The sequence below is a fragment of the Microchirus variegatus genome (assembly GCF_963457635.1).
Source record: "Microchirus variegatus genome assembly, chromosome: 19".
NCBI classification, from domain to species: Eukaryota; Metazoa; Chordata; class Actinopteri; order Pleuronectiformes; family Soleidae; genus Microchirus; species Microchirus variegatus.
Window position 1 is genome coordinate 2,115,920 of NC_139820.1, and position 16,375 is coordinate 2,132,294.

The 16,375-nt window shown below is 44.0% G+C and overlaps 1 protein-coding gene across 1 annotated transcript in view; it reads right to left on the reverse strand.

Annotated features, from left to right (window-relative positions):
• grk4 (G protein-coupled receptor kinase 4) overlaps positions 1-13,914 on the reverse strand; it is a gene marked incomplete at its 3' end in the record, with an annotated part of 59,270 nt that extends 45,356 nt beyond the window's left edge. Inside the window, exon 1 of the mRNA XM_083906466.1 lies at positions 13,829-13,914. Coding sequence (XP_083762592.1) covers positions 13,829-13,880 — 52 coding nt within the window. The 5' untranslated portion in view covers positions 13,881-13,914. The remainder of the gene's footprint in view (positions 1-13,828) is intronic.
• Positions 13,915-16,375: the final 2,461 nt, after the last annotated feature.

Here is a 16,375-nt window from a genome sequence, read left to right on the forward strand (position 1 = left end):
GCAGCCCAGAGAGAGAGAGAGAGAGAGAGAGAGAGAGAGAGAGAGAGAGAGAGAGAGAGAGAGAGAGAGAGAGGGTGGGGATGAATGGGTGGTGGCTGGACCAGAGTATTGTTTGTATGTTTCTGTCAGTCTGCAGTGAGTTATGAGCGCATTAGCGAACGTGCTGTATATCCACGGCCTCTCTCCTCTGTCTCTGCTACGTTTCCTTTTGGAGACGAGCTCTTTGCGGTTCTCACGTGATCTTATGAGCAAACGCAGGCAAACGACCACGTCCAAGATGTGCTATTTCTTATCAAGAGTGAGTTCCCTTCACTTCAGAAGATTTATATATTATTTATAGATTTATATTATACATATATATATACAATATATATGTACATATATATATATATATATATACACATAAATAGACACATACGTATACATATATACATATGTATACATATACATATATACACATATATATTCATATACATGCATACATACATATATACATATATGCATATACACATGTATACATATATATATACACATACACATACATACATATATACACATACACATACATACATATATACACATATATGCATATACATACATATATGCATATACATACATATACACATATATGCATATACATACATATACACATATACATACATATACACATACATATACACATACATGCATATACATAAACATACACATACATGCATATACATAAACATACACATATATATATACATATATACATGCATACACATACATATACATATATACATGCATATACATACATATACACACAGTCATATACATATATATATACACATATATAGTCATATACATATATATATACACATATATAGTCATATCCATATATATACACATATATAGTCATATACATACATGTATATACACATACATATATACATGCATATACATACATATACACACATACATATACACATATATAGTCATATACATATATACACACATATATAGTCATATACATATATATACATATATACATGCATATACATACATAATCACATATATGCATATACATACATATACACATACATACATATAAACATATTCACATACATATATACATGCATATACATACATAATCACATATATGCATATACATACATATACACATACATACATATAAACATATACACATACATACATATAAACATATACACATACATACATATACACATATATATATAGATATGCATATATACATATACATATATATTTTATAAACACTGATAACACTTATTTACTTAGATATTTCAAACTGGATAATAACACAACACGACAATATTTACTTCTCGCCGATGCCTCGTCTTGATTGTGGACGACCCCACCCCCCCCCCCCCCCGCAGCTTTAAATGGCCGCCGCGGCGCGCTCTCTCTCTCTCTCTCTCTCTCCCTAAAAAACATGACTTAAATGGTAGGAAATGAGCGAGGGTCACGCATAGTTTAGGCCCATTGTAATACGAGCATACGCACGCACGCACACTGTAGGCACAATGGAGCCTCGCCATGATAAATGAATGGGCCTGTTGCTTTCCCAGTCACTCGTCCATACTGTGTGTGTGTGTGTGTGTGTGTGTGTGTGTGTGTGTGTGTGTGTGCAGCCTCCCCGATAAGGAAAACATTAGCTGCAAGTATCTCTGTTTTCTGGGCCTATTCAAAGGCCCAGTGTTTGCATAAGGTAACCCATCTGTATACTCCAGAAAAGAGAAACATGCTCTCCTCTAATCCTCACTTCCTGTTTCAGCCTGAAAAAAACAAAAAAAACAAAAACAGTTTTCCTGAAGATTTAATGAAACGAGTTCAACCGAATTAATGTAAGGTCTTCATTTATGTTTTTAAGTGTCTTTTCTGGAGGAAAAACAAGAATATTCTGAGGTTTCACTGCGTTTGACGATGTTTTGAGGACGCAAAACGCAAAATTATGATAATTTTTTTAAATATATATTTTAAATACGATTAATCGAGGAATAATGTGTAGAATACCTGATTACAAAATTACAAAAAGATTCGATAGCTACATTAAATCAGCTAACATCAATGTTTACGTTAGCGTGTGTCGGCGGCGTTAGCGTTAGCAACTGGATGCTATCGGCTCAGACGCTGAATCATTGAGGACGCGCTGTTGCGGTACGCTACTACTACAGCGCGTCGTCAATGATTCAGCATCTAAACCGATAGCATCCAGTTGCTAACGCTAACGCACGTAACGTTACGCGTAAACGTTGACGTTAACCGAGTTAATGTAGCTTACTAGGGCTTCAGCTATCGAATATTTTTGTGATCGAGTATTGGAGCAATTATTTTCGGATTAATCGAGGACGCAAAAACGCAAAAAAATGTTTGCATTTTATTTTTTTATTTTTTTTTAAAGCAACAATGCTGTAAGTAATCCATAATATGGGCCTTAACTAAGATAATACAATGGTTTTCATAATTTTTATATCTCTATTAACAAATAAAAATACTTCATTTGTAGCGTACTCGTTTCGCCCCCATCTTTGTTATGTCAAAACACGCAATGCATTCTGGGTAGCCCTTGCTCCCAAGGGGTGGTCTCGGGAAAATCTCAATATTGAGGGCGATGCAGCCCTTAAACTCGCCCCTGAACTTAACTTTTTTAAGAATCGGGACAGCACTTGCCCTAGAGGGAGCGCATTTTTGAGATTGAGGGTTAAGATTGAGGGTTAAGCAAAGGAATTGGAACTCACCCTATCATCTCCCTGACTTTAAACACCGACCCAAAACTCAAGCGTTCCCATTTACTCTGCCCTGGGTCCACTCACGGCTCATTCCAGCAGCATGCTGTTCCAAGCGTTCCTCCCCCCCCCCCCCCCCCGTCCCTTCTGCGTTAGATGTTCCATAAAACGTAGTTTGAAAACTGACCCTTGTTTTCACAGTGTCTTGAGGGAGGAGGAGGAGGAGGAGGAGGGCGAACACGGAGAGACTAAACTTCAGCAAGACGGGGCTGAGTCTGAGCATGTACGGGCACAGACGTGCAGAGAGGTGAGCCATCTATATGTTATCTACAGCTGCCTCTCTGGATAACTCCATGGCCAGGGAACGTGAAATAAACGTGGCCTCTACCTCCCAAACAGCAGAGCCCTTGAATGCGGAACACATAGCACATATTACACCTTGAAGATTATCTTTGATAATGAAAGAAAAAAAAAAAAAAAAAAAAACACCTTCCAGCCATTTGACATGAAATGGAACCAGGGCCGGACAAAATTGTGACTCGTGGAATTCGAAAGCTAAAAAAAACTGATAAAAACCCTGACAGACCTTTGACATTTAATACGCCCGTGACTCTGCACCCGACCTCTTAAAAAAAAAAAAACTTTATTCCAACCACGGGAACTCGTAAAAAAAAAAAAAAAAACTTTGTTAAAACACCAGGCTGACAGCTGTCGTCCGACAGGAAGAACGCGCAAAACCATGATGTCTGCAAATGTGCCTCTTTATGGTCGACCCGGCTTTGCCAAGATATGGTGCTAACGAACTTCGCCACGCCGCGCCGCGCTACATACGCAGCGCGCCGAAGCCTCCGTCTCCGCACGCAGCCCATTTGCGGGCGTCACGACTGTAAAAAAAAAAAAAAAAAAGTCCCACATCAAGGGACGGTCACAAAAGCGACGTTTTATGGGCCCTCGGCTGCAGGAAACACCCCAGAGTGATGACAACGAGTGTTAGCCTAGCGTTAGCCGCAAGAAGCAATAAAAGCGAGGCTGGCTCACGTCACGAGGAAAGAGTGGGAAAACCTCAGCGCCGGCGGCGTCAAATATGTACAGTCGCAGCGGGGTGGAAACGGACGACATGAGCAGGGATCAAAGTTCGGTCTGTTTCGTCAGAGGAATGCCAGCGATTGCACGGCCGGCATTCCTTACTTTTTCATGACGGGAACACTGGAGAGGGAAGATGGTGATGACATCTGACGTCTTGAAACCCGTGTTTGCACATTTAATATGTGAAGTAAATGTTGATTTTCCTGGTTCTTCCTTAAAGTACCTTAAAATCGTACGCTATGATTCCAGAACGGTTTGGAATGCTAAAAAAAAACCTCTGGCTTCACGCTTGCATCAACAAACCATGACGATCTGTTATTAGCCATACTAAGGAGCTAATGGAGCTAACTGGTAAACGGTACCCGGACTACGGTACGCACTAGCCTCATTTAGCCTCATTTTAAACCGTTGTAATCGCGATAAAAACTGCAATTTCACAACAACACAAGAAAGAAAAAGTTACCTGATATAACTATGTATACATATGTTATCTGAGCTAACGCAGCTAATGGAACTTTTATAACACACTAGAGCTAAAGAACCTCAAGACCTTACCCTACTCTGGTACTCCAAGGCAAGGGTGCCAAAAATGGACCAGTAGGGGCTGGTTATTCCACTCTTTAGGCTACATCCGCAGTACTTCTGTGCCAGATACACCTGTTATTAGCCATACTAAGGAGCTAACGGAGCTAACTGGTTAACGGTACCCAGACTACGGTACGCACTAGCCTCATTTAGCCTAATATTAAACCGTTGTAATCCCGATAAAAACTGCAATTTCACAACATTACAAGAAAGAAAACGTTATCTGATATAACTATGTATCCATATGTTATCTGTTATCTGAGCTAACGCAGCTAATGGAACTTTTATAACACACTAGAGCTAAAGGACCTCAAGACCTTACCCTACTCTGGTACTCCAAGGGAAGTGTGCAAAAAAAATGGACCAGTAGGGGCTAGTTATTGCACTCTTTAGGCTACATCCGCAGTACTTCTGTAGCAGATACACCTGTTACTAGCCATACTAAGAAGCTAACGGAGCTAACTGGTAAACAGTACCCGGACTACGGTACGCACTAGCCTCATTTAGCCTAATATTAAACCGTTGTAATCGCGATAAAAACCGCAATTTCACAAGAAAGAACAAGTTACCTGATATAACTATGTATACATATGTTATCTGAGCTAACGCAGCTAATGGAACTTTTATAACACACTAGAGCTAAAGGACCTCAAGACCTTACCCTCCGCAGTACTTCTGTGCCAGATACACCTGTTATTAGCCAAACTAAGGAGCTAACGGAGCTTACTGGTAAACGGTACCCGGCCTCTAGTGACGCGGCACGTAAACATGCCGCCACGTCACGAAACGCGTCGCTAACGCGTTAACCGCCATTAACACGTTAGTTACGCACTAGCCTCATTTAGCCTAAAAAGAGCTAAAGGACCTCAAGACCTTAAATGGATCCACAGTACTTCTGTGCCAGATACACCTGATATTAGGCACACTAAGCTAGCTTTCCAAGTCTGGAAACAAAGACCTTTGGAAAACCACGACCCAGCTAGACTGGATTTACACAGACCGACGTGATACGCAACGCTCGGCGTTAGCGGTTAGCTACAGGAGGTTAGCAGAGCGGTGCCGGTCATGGCTAACTAAGTAGTAAGAGTTGCTGTTGCTAATGCTGCTAAAGTCGGCCGCGTCCTAACATTTGTTTTTAGCGGCGAGAGTGCCATTTGAGCCGTGTAGTGTTTGAGCTAAACACGCGTTAGCTTATTTGCATAATAGGCTTTGATTTGCATCCACCGCGTACGCCTCGACTTCCCGATTGGTTCCGTATATTCCGCAATTTGACTATTAGCAACGCCTTTTGGCGACACCGGGCTAACGGCAATCAAAGGATATTTATTTAATGATGCTACGGACCTTATTAAGTCATTATGCTCAATTTAGAATTAGTTTCTGCACGGCTAGTTAGCCATTACTTTAAAAACTACCACACCCAGATCTTCCTCTAAGCTTGCGAACCACATCGTGGGATGCAGGATGTTTCATGAAGAAGAAGAAGAAGCCACAAAACTTAAATGAGAGCAGACCACCGATATGAACAGTTGCTAATGTCAGAGATTTCGCTTAAGGAAACGATTGTTTACAGCATCGGCGCGGGGATTAGCACGAACATCTGTTGACTTTTCAAGGTCTGGAAAGGGCGGAAACTATGTCTACCAAAATGTTTCCAGTGGCTACTCAGCTACAACGCGAGATACAGAGCACGGTGAGCTGCACTTGGATCGATTTGGACGACTTTTCCCACTTTTCTGACGGAAACGGGATCTTTCGCCCGCCGAAGAGTAAAAAGCATGTTTTCATCATCCGCTTTGACGGGATTCTCTGGCAAACTCAGGTGCTGCAGAGTTGTGTAAACAACAGTGGAGTCTGGGGAGGACACGGGAGTTTAAAAGATTCTCCAGCGCTTTCAACAGCTCTAAGTCTGTTTGTTATTTCTCGGATTAACCGCGTAATCTGGTCCATGAAACGTCAGAAAACGTTCAAAAATGCAAAAAAAAACAAAAAAAAACCGACGTTCTCAAATGTTTTCGTTTTGTCCACAAGCCAAAATGATTCACTTTTAATGATTTCTTTTGTTTATCTAGAGCAAAGAAACCAGAACATATTCACATTTAAGAAGCTGAAACACTGTTTTCATAATGAAATGAAATGTTTCAGCTCCAGTTTTAATGATTTCTTTGTTATACGGGGCAAAGAAATACAGAAAATCCACTTAATTTAGTACATTTAGTACAAGAATATTAAGAATTTTATACACAGGAAAAAACGATAAATACTTTTTCCCATATCACGGAGCAGGGAAAAGAGAAAAAGCTTCATTTTCGTGCCCCTGGTGATCCAAACCGTTCTCAGCTTGAATTCTGGGATTTCTTTTACAAACAGGTCTGGTTAAATAACAGCCGTGTGTCCGCGTCACAGAAGATGGCGCCGTCGTTGGCGACATCAAACAAACCGGCCGTCTCATGATCCGACTGACACACATTTTTTTTTTTTAACATCAATTAGGAACCAATTTGTGTGACGACTCCAACCACAATACTACGTTACTACGAGGGCTGCTGGGGATGATAGGCCTTTTGTCTCGCGGACTTTGATTCATGCTTCTTTTCTTGCGTCGCCCGTGCAGTCGACGATTGCAGCGCGGCGACTTTTTAAAGCACACGTCAACTGCAGCTGTGACCAAAAAAAGACGCTGCTGCCGCTGCTGCTGCTGCTGCTGCTGCACGCATGTTATGTTTAAAGTCATTTTACCGTCCTTATTAAAAAGCTCTCAGTCGTCACGAGCCCCCATGTCATGTGGAAGTCGCCCTTTAATGGTCACCAAAAGCTTCTTTTTCTTATTACGGCGGTGGAACAGACCTTGCGCGAAGACCTGAGGGCAGAACAGCGTAATTTGTCATTTAATTCAATATGTTTTTTTCTGGATGACTTTCTGAAGGACTACATCCCTTTAACTCCTAGCCTCTAGAACTAGAACACGTGTCAAACTCAAGGCCCGGGGGCCCAGATGTGGCCCCGCCACCTCATTTTATGTCTTAAAAAATCTGTGTTAAAATAGGTCTGTGCTGCTTTAAGGCGTGCGTTGACAACAAACTACATTACCCACAATGCACGGCGATCGCGTTACCCCCGCAAAGCGACGGCACCGCCGCTAGATCGCAGTGTATCGCGGTATACGCGTGAATGCGACGAGTAAAATTGAATAAGTCATAAATACAGGAAGTTATTTCGCGATTAGTTACCTTTGTATTTGGTTACATTTAGTTACATTTATTCTGTATGACGGTTACATCTGGCCCTTTGAGGGTCACCATTATCAGGGTCAAGTCAAATTTAAGACTTTTTTAAGACCATAAAGAACACAATTTAAGACCCAATTTAAGAATTGGAGCCACAAATCGTCGAAATTCGGCGTAGCTGAGGGCTATCGTTGAGTTTTCTCCGCTGCTATGCTAAGCTGTAGCACACCGCGGGCAGCACGCTAGCTAGGTGGTGCTCGATAAATTCTCACCGGGCAGCACAGGTGGTGTACTTTAGTTTCGTGTTGTAGTTGCGTTAACGCGTCCTCAACAACAGAAACATCACAAAGCGAGACTGAAGTTTATGCACGTTTTTAAATAAAAGTAACGTTAATAAGACCTTTCAAAATTGGATTTAAGAACTTTTATTAGATTTTAGGAGAATTTAAGACATTTTAATGCCTTAATTTAAGCCATTTTGAGACCCCTCGGATACCCTGATTATGCTTATTCAGTGAAAACGAGTTCGACACCCCTGCTCTAGGTCTATTAACGCTTGTGAACATAATTCAGGGTGGGGTAGCTGTGATATCGGGCGGGGTGGGTGGGCTCAATCCATGCTTTTGTCTCCGTTACACTAAACACTGATACGGTTTCCCCATTACCATTGTAAGAATGTTCTCGCGTATTCACGCGGGACAGCTAGGAACGACTTCCTTCAACTGTTCCAACTCGGTAAAAGTCCACCGTTTTTTTTCTCTGTGTACGTCGGTGTCAAACTGACACAAGACGGGAGGCAAAGCAGCAGCAGCAGCAGCAGCAGCAGCAGCAGCAGCAGCAGCAGCAGCAGCAGCGTCGCCCGCTAACCACTTCCCCCCCCCCATGTGTCATTTCAACTGTGACAGACCCGGCACACCCTGTACCCGGCTACTGTCTCACCGCTCTGGCCACCCACTTTCACATCAACAGGTACGTTCAAGCCCCCGCAATTCTGCTGCACACGACACGTTTGACAGTAAAGTAAAACATCCCCCCTCTGTGACCCGCAGCGAGGTCGCACAGTTACAGAACGACTGCTTTAATGTCTTGCTCAAGGACACTTCAGCAGCAGGGGGGGGGGGGAAGGGAATAAAAGTCTCGCCGACCTGGTTTGCTTGGATAAGGAAGAAGAAGCAGTTCTGCCGTCATTTTCTGGCGTCAGCGAATTTCCTTCAAGTGCAAAACTCAAGTTTTTAAAAGGCACGCGTTAACGCACGGCGCGTTTCCATGCGCGACGTCATGTTTAGCGACTCCCGATTTGTCGAAACGAGTCTCTAAAGTCACGCTAAACGTTAAGAACAGAGGCACACAAACGCGGCACACGCGTACGCTAGTTATTTGCAGCGATGCTCAGAAACAGACCGCTACAGTAGGCCACTGTAGGCGCGCTAACAGGCGCTAACGGAGCTAACTGGTAAACGGTACCCGCGGCGCGTAAAACATGACGTCAAGTCACGTCACGAAACGCGTCACTAACGTGTAAACCGCCTTTAACACATTAGCGACGCACTAGCCTCATTTAGCCTAAATCCATTTTTAAACCGTTTTAATCGCGATTAAAAAACGCAATTTCAGGAAAAGACAGGAAAGAAAAAAGTTACCTGATATGAGTATGTATAAATATGTTATCTGAGCTAACGCAGCTAACGGAGCTAACTGGTAAACAGTGCCTGGATGTAAACATGACGTCACGCGCGCCTTTTTCCGAAACACGTTAGTTACGCACTAGCCATTAATGCTTTATTTAAGCACTAGCTAAAAGCTGAGTTAACGTGCGCTAACGTTGACGCCGTTACCGCGCTAATGTGCCCAGCACTACTTTTAACTTCTTTTTTAACGTCATTTTATTGCGATAACTACCGATGGACTCATTATAAACTGTTTTAATCGCGATTAAAACCTCTATTTCACAACATTACAAGAAAGAAAAAGCTATCTCGATTTCTGCCGTAGACCTGACGCTAAATAATAGATCTTTCGGAAACAAAAAAGTTTGGTTTCACCTGCAGTGGGAGCTTAAGTAGAGCTGAAACGATTATTAATCGATTACTAAACTATTTTGATAATCGATTAATCGGATTGAAGCTTTTTTTCATGATTAAAAACAAGATTTCTGACTGTTTTAGCTTCTTAAATGTGAATATATTCTCAGTTTCTTTGCTCCACGTTACAAAGAAATCCTTAAAACTGACTCATTTTGGTTTGTGGACAAAACAAAGACGTTGGAGAACATCGTCATTTCCAGGTTTGACAAACACTGATCAACGTTTTTTAACATTTTATGAACCATGAACTAGAAAATAATCCACAGCCACTGCAGATCTATTACAGCCAAATAAACGGAGGACACACCAGAAAGACAACATAATGTTTTAGTGACTTCCTGATTTTCCCTGGACAAAAATCAACAAAAACTTAGACCACAGACACAGACGTCAGTAACATAAGAAGCCTCTTGGGCTTAATGTCGTCCAGTCGCCCACAAAACGACTCAAGATGTAAAGAAAAGGCCACAAAAAAAAAAAAAAAAACACGAAGCACTTACAAGACGAGTTCCTCATAAACAAGAGACCACGGGACGTATCGGATGAACGGCGCTGTGCAAACAAAACATAAACCACCTTTTTTTCATTGTCTCGGCGAAACGACCGTAGCGCTGCAGTACCCATGCCGGGCCTGCACGTGGCGCCGTACGAAGCAAAGCCAGCGAACACACGGACCAAATAATCTCCAAAACACAAGACGAGGATAACGACAGTGAAGACAGAAGTGGGATTGTGACATTTCGGGGACTCCGAAAAACACTGTTCCCGCATCGATGATGGTTAAAGTGTCAAGTATTTAGTACGACAGTGGTTCCCTTAGGTCTGGGTTGGGAATTTTCCCAAACTTTTTGTTCAAATTGACATTAAATAGTGAGATAAACCAAGCATCTCTTGGGAAATGTTTTGTTTATCTCTTCAAAAGAGGTCATGCGTTACATCGTCACTGTTTCTGACGTTATTTCGAGGTCACGGTGATGGTTTGGGGAACCATTGCAGTTTGGACTGCTAAAGTCCTGGGTCCTAGCTTGCGTACAGCACCTTCGAATGATAGTAGATTGCAGGCGTTTGGGGAAACTTCAGTCGCAAAGGGAGTGAAGTTTTTCCGTCACGGGTGGAGCTAACCTGACCTTATCCGTACCGTTTGTGCTCTGCTACCCCAAGATAAGGCTAGGGTTAGGGTTGCAAAGGGTTAGGCTAGGGTTCCGGGCCAGGGTTAGGGTTCTGCATTTGGAGCCTCTTTGCGTTCCAAGAGAGTTAGGATTAGGGTTAGGCTTTAAATCTGGAGTAGAGGGTTAGGGTTAGGGTTCTGTATTCAGAACCTGTTTGCGTTTCAAGAGAGTTAGGATTAGGGTTAATTAGGGTTAGGCTTTAAACCTGGAGTAGAAGGGTTAGGGTTCTGCATTCAGAGCCTCTTTGCGTTCCAAGAGGGTTAAGGTTAGGGTTAGGCTTTAAACCCGGAGTAGAAGGGTTAGGGTTCTAGATTCAGAGCCTCTTTGCGTTCCAAGAGGGTTTGGGTTAGGCTTTAAACCTGGAGTAGAAGGGTTAGGGTTAGGGTTATGCATTCGGAGCCTCTTTGCGTTCCAAGAGAGTTAGGATTAGGCTTTAAATCTGGAGTAGAGGGTTAGGGTAAGGGTTAGGGTTCGGCGCCTCTTTGCGATCCAAGAGAGTTAGGGTTAGGGTTAGGCTTTAAACCTGGAGTAGAAGCCTAATTAATGCTACAGGTAAAACCTATGTTATGACAGTTTGCTAGGGTAAGGGTTAGGAGCCTCTTTTAATTCCAAGAAGGTTAGGGTTAGGCTTTAAACCTGTAGTAGAAGGGTTATGGTTAGGCTTTAAACCTGGAGTAGAAGGGTTAGGGTTAGGCTTTAAACCTGTAGTAGAAGGGTTAGGGTTAGGCTTTAAACCTGGAGTTAGGGTAAGGGTTAGGCTTTAAACCTGTAGTAGAAGGGTTAGGGTTAGGCTTTAAACCTGGAGTTAGGGTAAGTGTTAGGCTTTAAACCTGGAGTAATAGCCTAATTAACGCTACAGGTAAAACCTACGTTATGACCGTTTGCTAAGCTACAACAAGACCAACGCTCAGTCACGTCGTTCCAGCGCAAACTCCAACGATCGCACAACGCGGCTAAAAAAAAAGAAGCCATCGCAGACTCGGGTGTAAAAAAACAAACAAACAAACACGACCTGACGCAGAGTCCTGGAAGTCGTCCGCGGCGAACTCTCTCGTCACCACCGCCGCGCACGGGTGGACACGACGTGACCGGGACAATGTTGTGACACACATCACGTCCCTGTTGTCCGTGTTCTCGCGCGCTCGGGTGCAACGTTTTGGTAACAGGAGAAGTTTCGATGCCGCGGCGACGGCTCAAAGCATCCGTGCGTCACCACACACACATTACACAACGTCAACACAACGTCCTCAACACAACCGAGGCATCCAACCGCTCGCAATTCACAACAACAAACAATTAAATAGAAGTTCACATTCCGATTACGTGTAATATTTTGACGGCATCGACGTCTGCGGCTGCGCTCGGCGTTTATTCTCAGAATGGTTTGGTCCAGAAAACGGGAGCCAGGACGCCCTCTGACAGGTAGTGAAGCCTGTGGAGCAGTAAGCAGCAGCCTCACGACAAAAACACCATTTAACGGCAGGTGAAGGAGCCCGGTGGTGGTGGTGGTGGTGGTGGTGGTGGCTCGTGAGGATCTGAAATGGATCCACCATCATCATCATCATCATCACCATCACCATCACCATCATCACCGCTGCAGCGAAACAAACCGCTTCACAGCAGTGTTTGTGGCGTTTAGTGTCGGGAAGCGGCTGAACACGCGCACAGGAATATAATGCAAAGTAAAGGAGGGGGTGGGCTGTGTGTGTGTGTGTGTGTGTGTGTGTGTGTGTGTGTGTGTGTGTGTGTGTGTGTGTGTGTGTGTGTGTGTGCGACCCCGGAGCCGTGTAGGCACTGAGCTTTTACTGTGGAATAAAAAAAATGGATCTGAAGCTGCAACAATGAGACAGTGATGATGATGATGATGATGATGATGATGTCCACTCGTGATTGGAACACACACACACACACACACACGAGTGGAAATCGTTGAGCAGTAATAACACCACCTCCTCCTCCTCCTCTTCCTCCTCCTCTTCCTCCTCCTCTGGCTGCTGATACAGTGTTGCACACCCACCTCGCGCCCACTCACAGGCTACTAAGTAGCTTCTCTGCTGTGCAGCAACAACAGATTTTTTTTTTTTTCTTTAATAAAACCACCTCCATGTCCAGGTGAGCTGCTGTGGGCCGCACACACACACACACACACACACAGCGGGGCCCTCATTCCACACACACACACACACACACACACACACACACACACTGACATTATGATGTGGTGCAGAGTCATCTCCACGTCAACTAACGCCGCACGGTGCACTCTGCCTCCCCGTAATTAAGGCTTTAAACCCGGGGCGCACGGCGACAGTGACAGGTAACGCCGAGGCTGCGCAGCGCAGCGCAAACCACTGCGCAGCTACGACAATTCGAGGACACCATTATTATTACTAGAAAGAAAAAAAAAAAAAAAAAAAAAAAAGACCCGTCGTGTGTTAGACATGTCCGCAAAAACCAGAGTGTGTGAAAGATTTTTTTTTTTTTTTTTTTTTTTTTCATATAGCTCGACGCTGCGCTACCATCGATGCTGCAAACACTCCCTGCGTTGTTCACCTCCTCCTCCGCCTCCTCCTCCTCCTCCGGGCCCTGTGTTCATGTTAACCTGCCCCGCTCAACGTGCGAGCTGTCGCGGGCAACAAAACAGCTGCTTTCGCCGGTGATGGTGGTGGTGGTGGTGGAGGGGGGGAACGAGTTTTGTGTCACACACACACACACACACACACACACGCAAAAAAAAAAGCGCAACATAGAAAGGCGCAAAAAAAAAAAAAAAAGCCCCAGCGACAGCGCAGGGCTCCTCCATGAGGAAGTCAACTGCGGTGGGCAAAGAAAGAGCAAATAACAACAACAACAACAACAACAACAACAAGAGTGAAAAGACAACAGGATACATTGTGACGGGGCGGTTTTTCCACCGCAGAGCTCGCGCTTACCTTCCCTCGCCTTCAGGAGAACCGTGTTGGCCACGATATTTTCAATCTCCATTGTCACAACGTGAATCCCGAGTAGTCTCGATACATTTCACTCAGCGGGGTTTAAAAAAAAAAAAAAAAAAAAAACACACACAAGAGGGACGCGGGGTTTTTTTTGTGTTGTTTTTGTTGCGGTTTTTCTCCCCTCTCTCTCTCTCTCTCTCTCTCTCTCTCTCGCTCTCTCTCTCTCTGTTCCTGATCAAACGCGCCGACGGTCGCGAGGCTGCCGCTGGTGCCGCTGCTGCACGCGCACAGAGCAAAGGAAGCGGCGCTGGCGCATAGTAGGTGTTCAGGAGCGGTGAAGGCGGTCGTCGTTCCTCTCCATGTCGAGATGTTTCGCCAGAGCCTAACCCACGGAGCAGTGTGACTACAGCGGGGCTCGTTAGCATTCACAGCCTGCCTCCCCTTCCCTCTCCGCCTGCCTTCCTTCCTGCTTCTGCTCCCTCCTCCTCCTCCTCCTCCTCCTCCTCCTCGCCCCTCCTCTGCACAACGAGCCGGGGAGAGTAGGAGGGATCACTTTACAACCAGCGCTACCACACACACACACACACACACACACACACACGCATACAGCTATTCTTCTGAGGACACTCCACTCATTTGATCAACCTCCAAAAAAAAACCCCTTATTCCTGCACAAATCAAAAGCTTAGCCCTAACCCTTCCTCAGAAATAATGAGGTTCATGTCTCGGTAGGACCAGGTTTTGGTCTCCATGAGGACTACGAAGGTCAAAATGATGCATTCCATGCCTCCTCAGCCATCACAACTAAGCGCCTAACCTTTGACCCTTAACCCTTAACATTTCTAGCCCGAAAACCAAGTCAAGTAAGACCAGCACTAACCCTGACCAGCACCTCATTCCTCGGTCAGTTAAAGCCCAAACTTAACCCTAACCAGCGTTCTGATCTTAGCCCTAGGACCAGGTTTTGGTCTCCATGAGGCCTACAGGATCTGACAAGGTCAGTGTTATAGGAATAATATGCATTCTATACCTCCTTAGCCATCTACAGCTAAGTGCCTAACCCTAACTTTTGACCCTTAACCCATTTCTAGCCCTAAAACCAAGTCTTAACCCCCAAAAACGGTTATGAGGACCAGCCAAACATCATAATAAAGGTACACACACATTTGCATAGCATTCATAGACATTATACCTTCTCTAACCCCTTATCCTAACCCTAAACCATCACAACTAACCCTAACTTTTGACCCTTAACCCATTTCTAGCCCTAAAACCAGGTCTTAACCCTCAAAAACGGTTGTGAGGACCAGCCAAACATCATAATAAAGGTACACACACGTGTTTGTATAGCATTCATAGATATTTTACCTTCTCTAACCCCTTATCCTAACCCTTAACCACCACAACTAAGTGCCTAACCCCTAACCTTTGACCCTTAACCCACTTCTAGCCCTAAAACCAAGTCAAGTAAGACCTGCCAACACCTTATTCCTCGGTCAGTTAATGTCCAAACTTAACCATAACTACAATTCAAATCTTAGCCCTAAACCTTCTCTCTCGCTTTAGGACCAGGTTTTTGTCTCCAGGGTTAGGACCTTTGACCATTGACCTTGTCAGGACTACTGGTACAACGTTGTCGGTAATGAATACAAACACACACTAAATTCAGCTCCTTAGCTATCGCAACTGTGCCTAACCCTAACCTTTGACCTTTAACCTAACCCCGAACCCTTGCCCTAGCCCTTAACAATCACAACTAAGTGCCTAATTCTAACTGTTGACCTTTAAATCCATTTCTAACCCTAAAACCAAGTCTTAACCCTCAAAAAAGGTTGTGAGGACCAGCCAAACATCATAATAAAGGTACAAACACATGTTTGTATAGAATTCATAGACATTATACATTGTCTAACCCCTTATCCTGACCCTTAACCATCACAACTAACCTTAACCTTTGACCTTTACCCTAACCTAAACCCATTTCTAGCCCCAAAACCAAGTCTTAACCCTCAAAAAGCTTCTGAGGACCAGCCAAAACATCCTAATCAAGGTACACACCCACGTTTGCATAGCAATCATAGACATTATACATTGTCTAACCCCTTATCCTAACCCTTAACCATCACAACTAACCTTAACCTTTGACCTTTAACCTCACCTTAACCCATTTCTAGCCCCAAAACCAAATCTTAACCTTCAAAAAAGGTTCTGAAGACCACCCTAAACATCTTTATAAAGGTACACACACACATTTGCATAGCATTCATAGACATTATACATTCTCTAACCCCTTATCCTAACCCTCAAACATCACAACTAACCTTAACCTTTGACCTTTACCTTAACCATAACCCATTTCTAGCCCCTAAAACCAAGTCTTAACCCTGACAAATCAAATTTTTGGGGTGTTAGAATGTGAGGACGCGCTACTTTCCCCAAAATGTCCTCACTTCCTTAGGTATATCGGTGTCTTTTCTCTGGTCCTCGCAAAGACACCCAAACAAGAACACACACACACACACACACGCGCACAGAGGGTGCGTT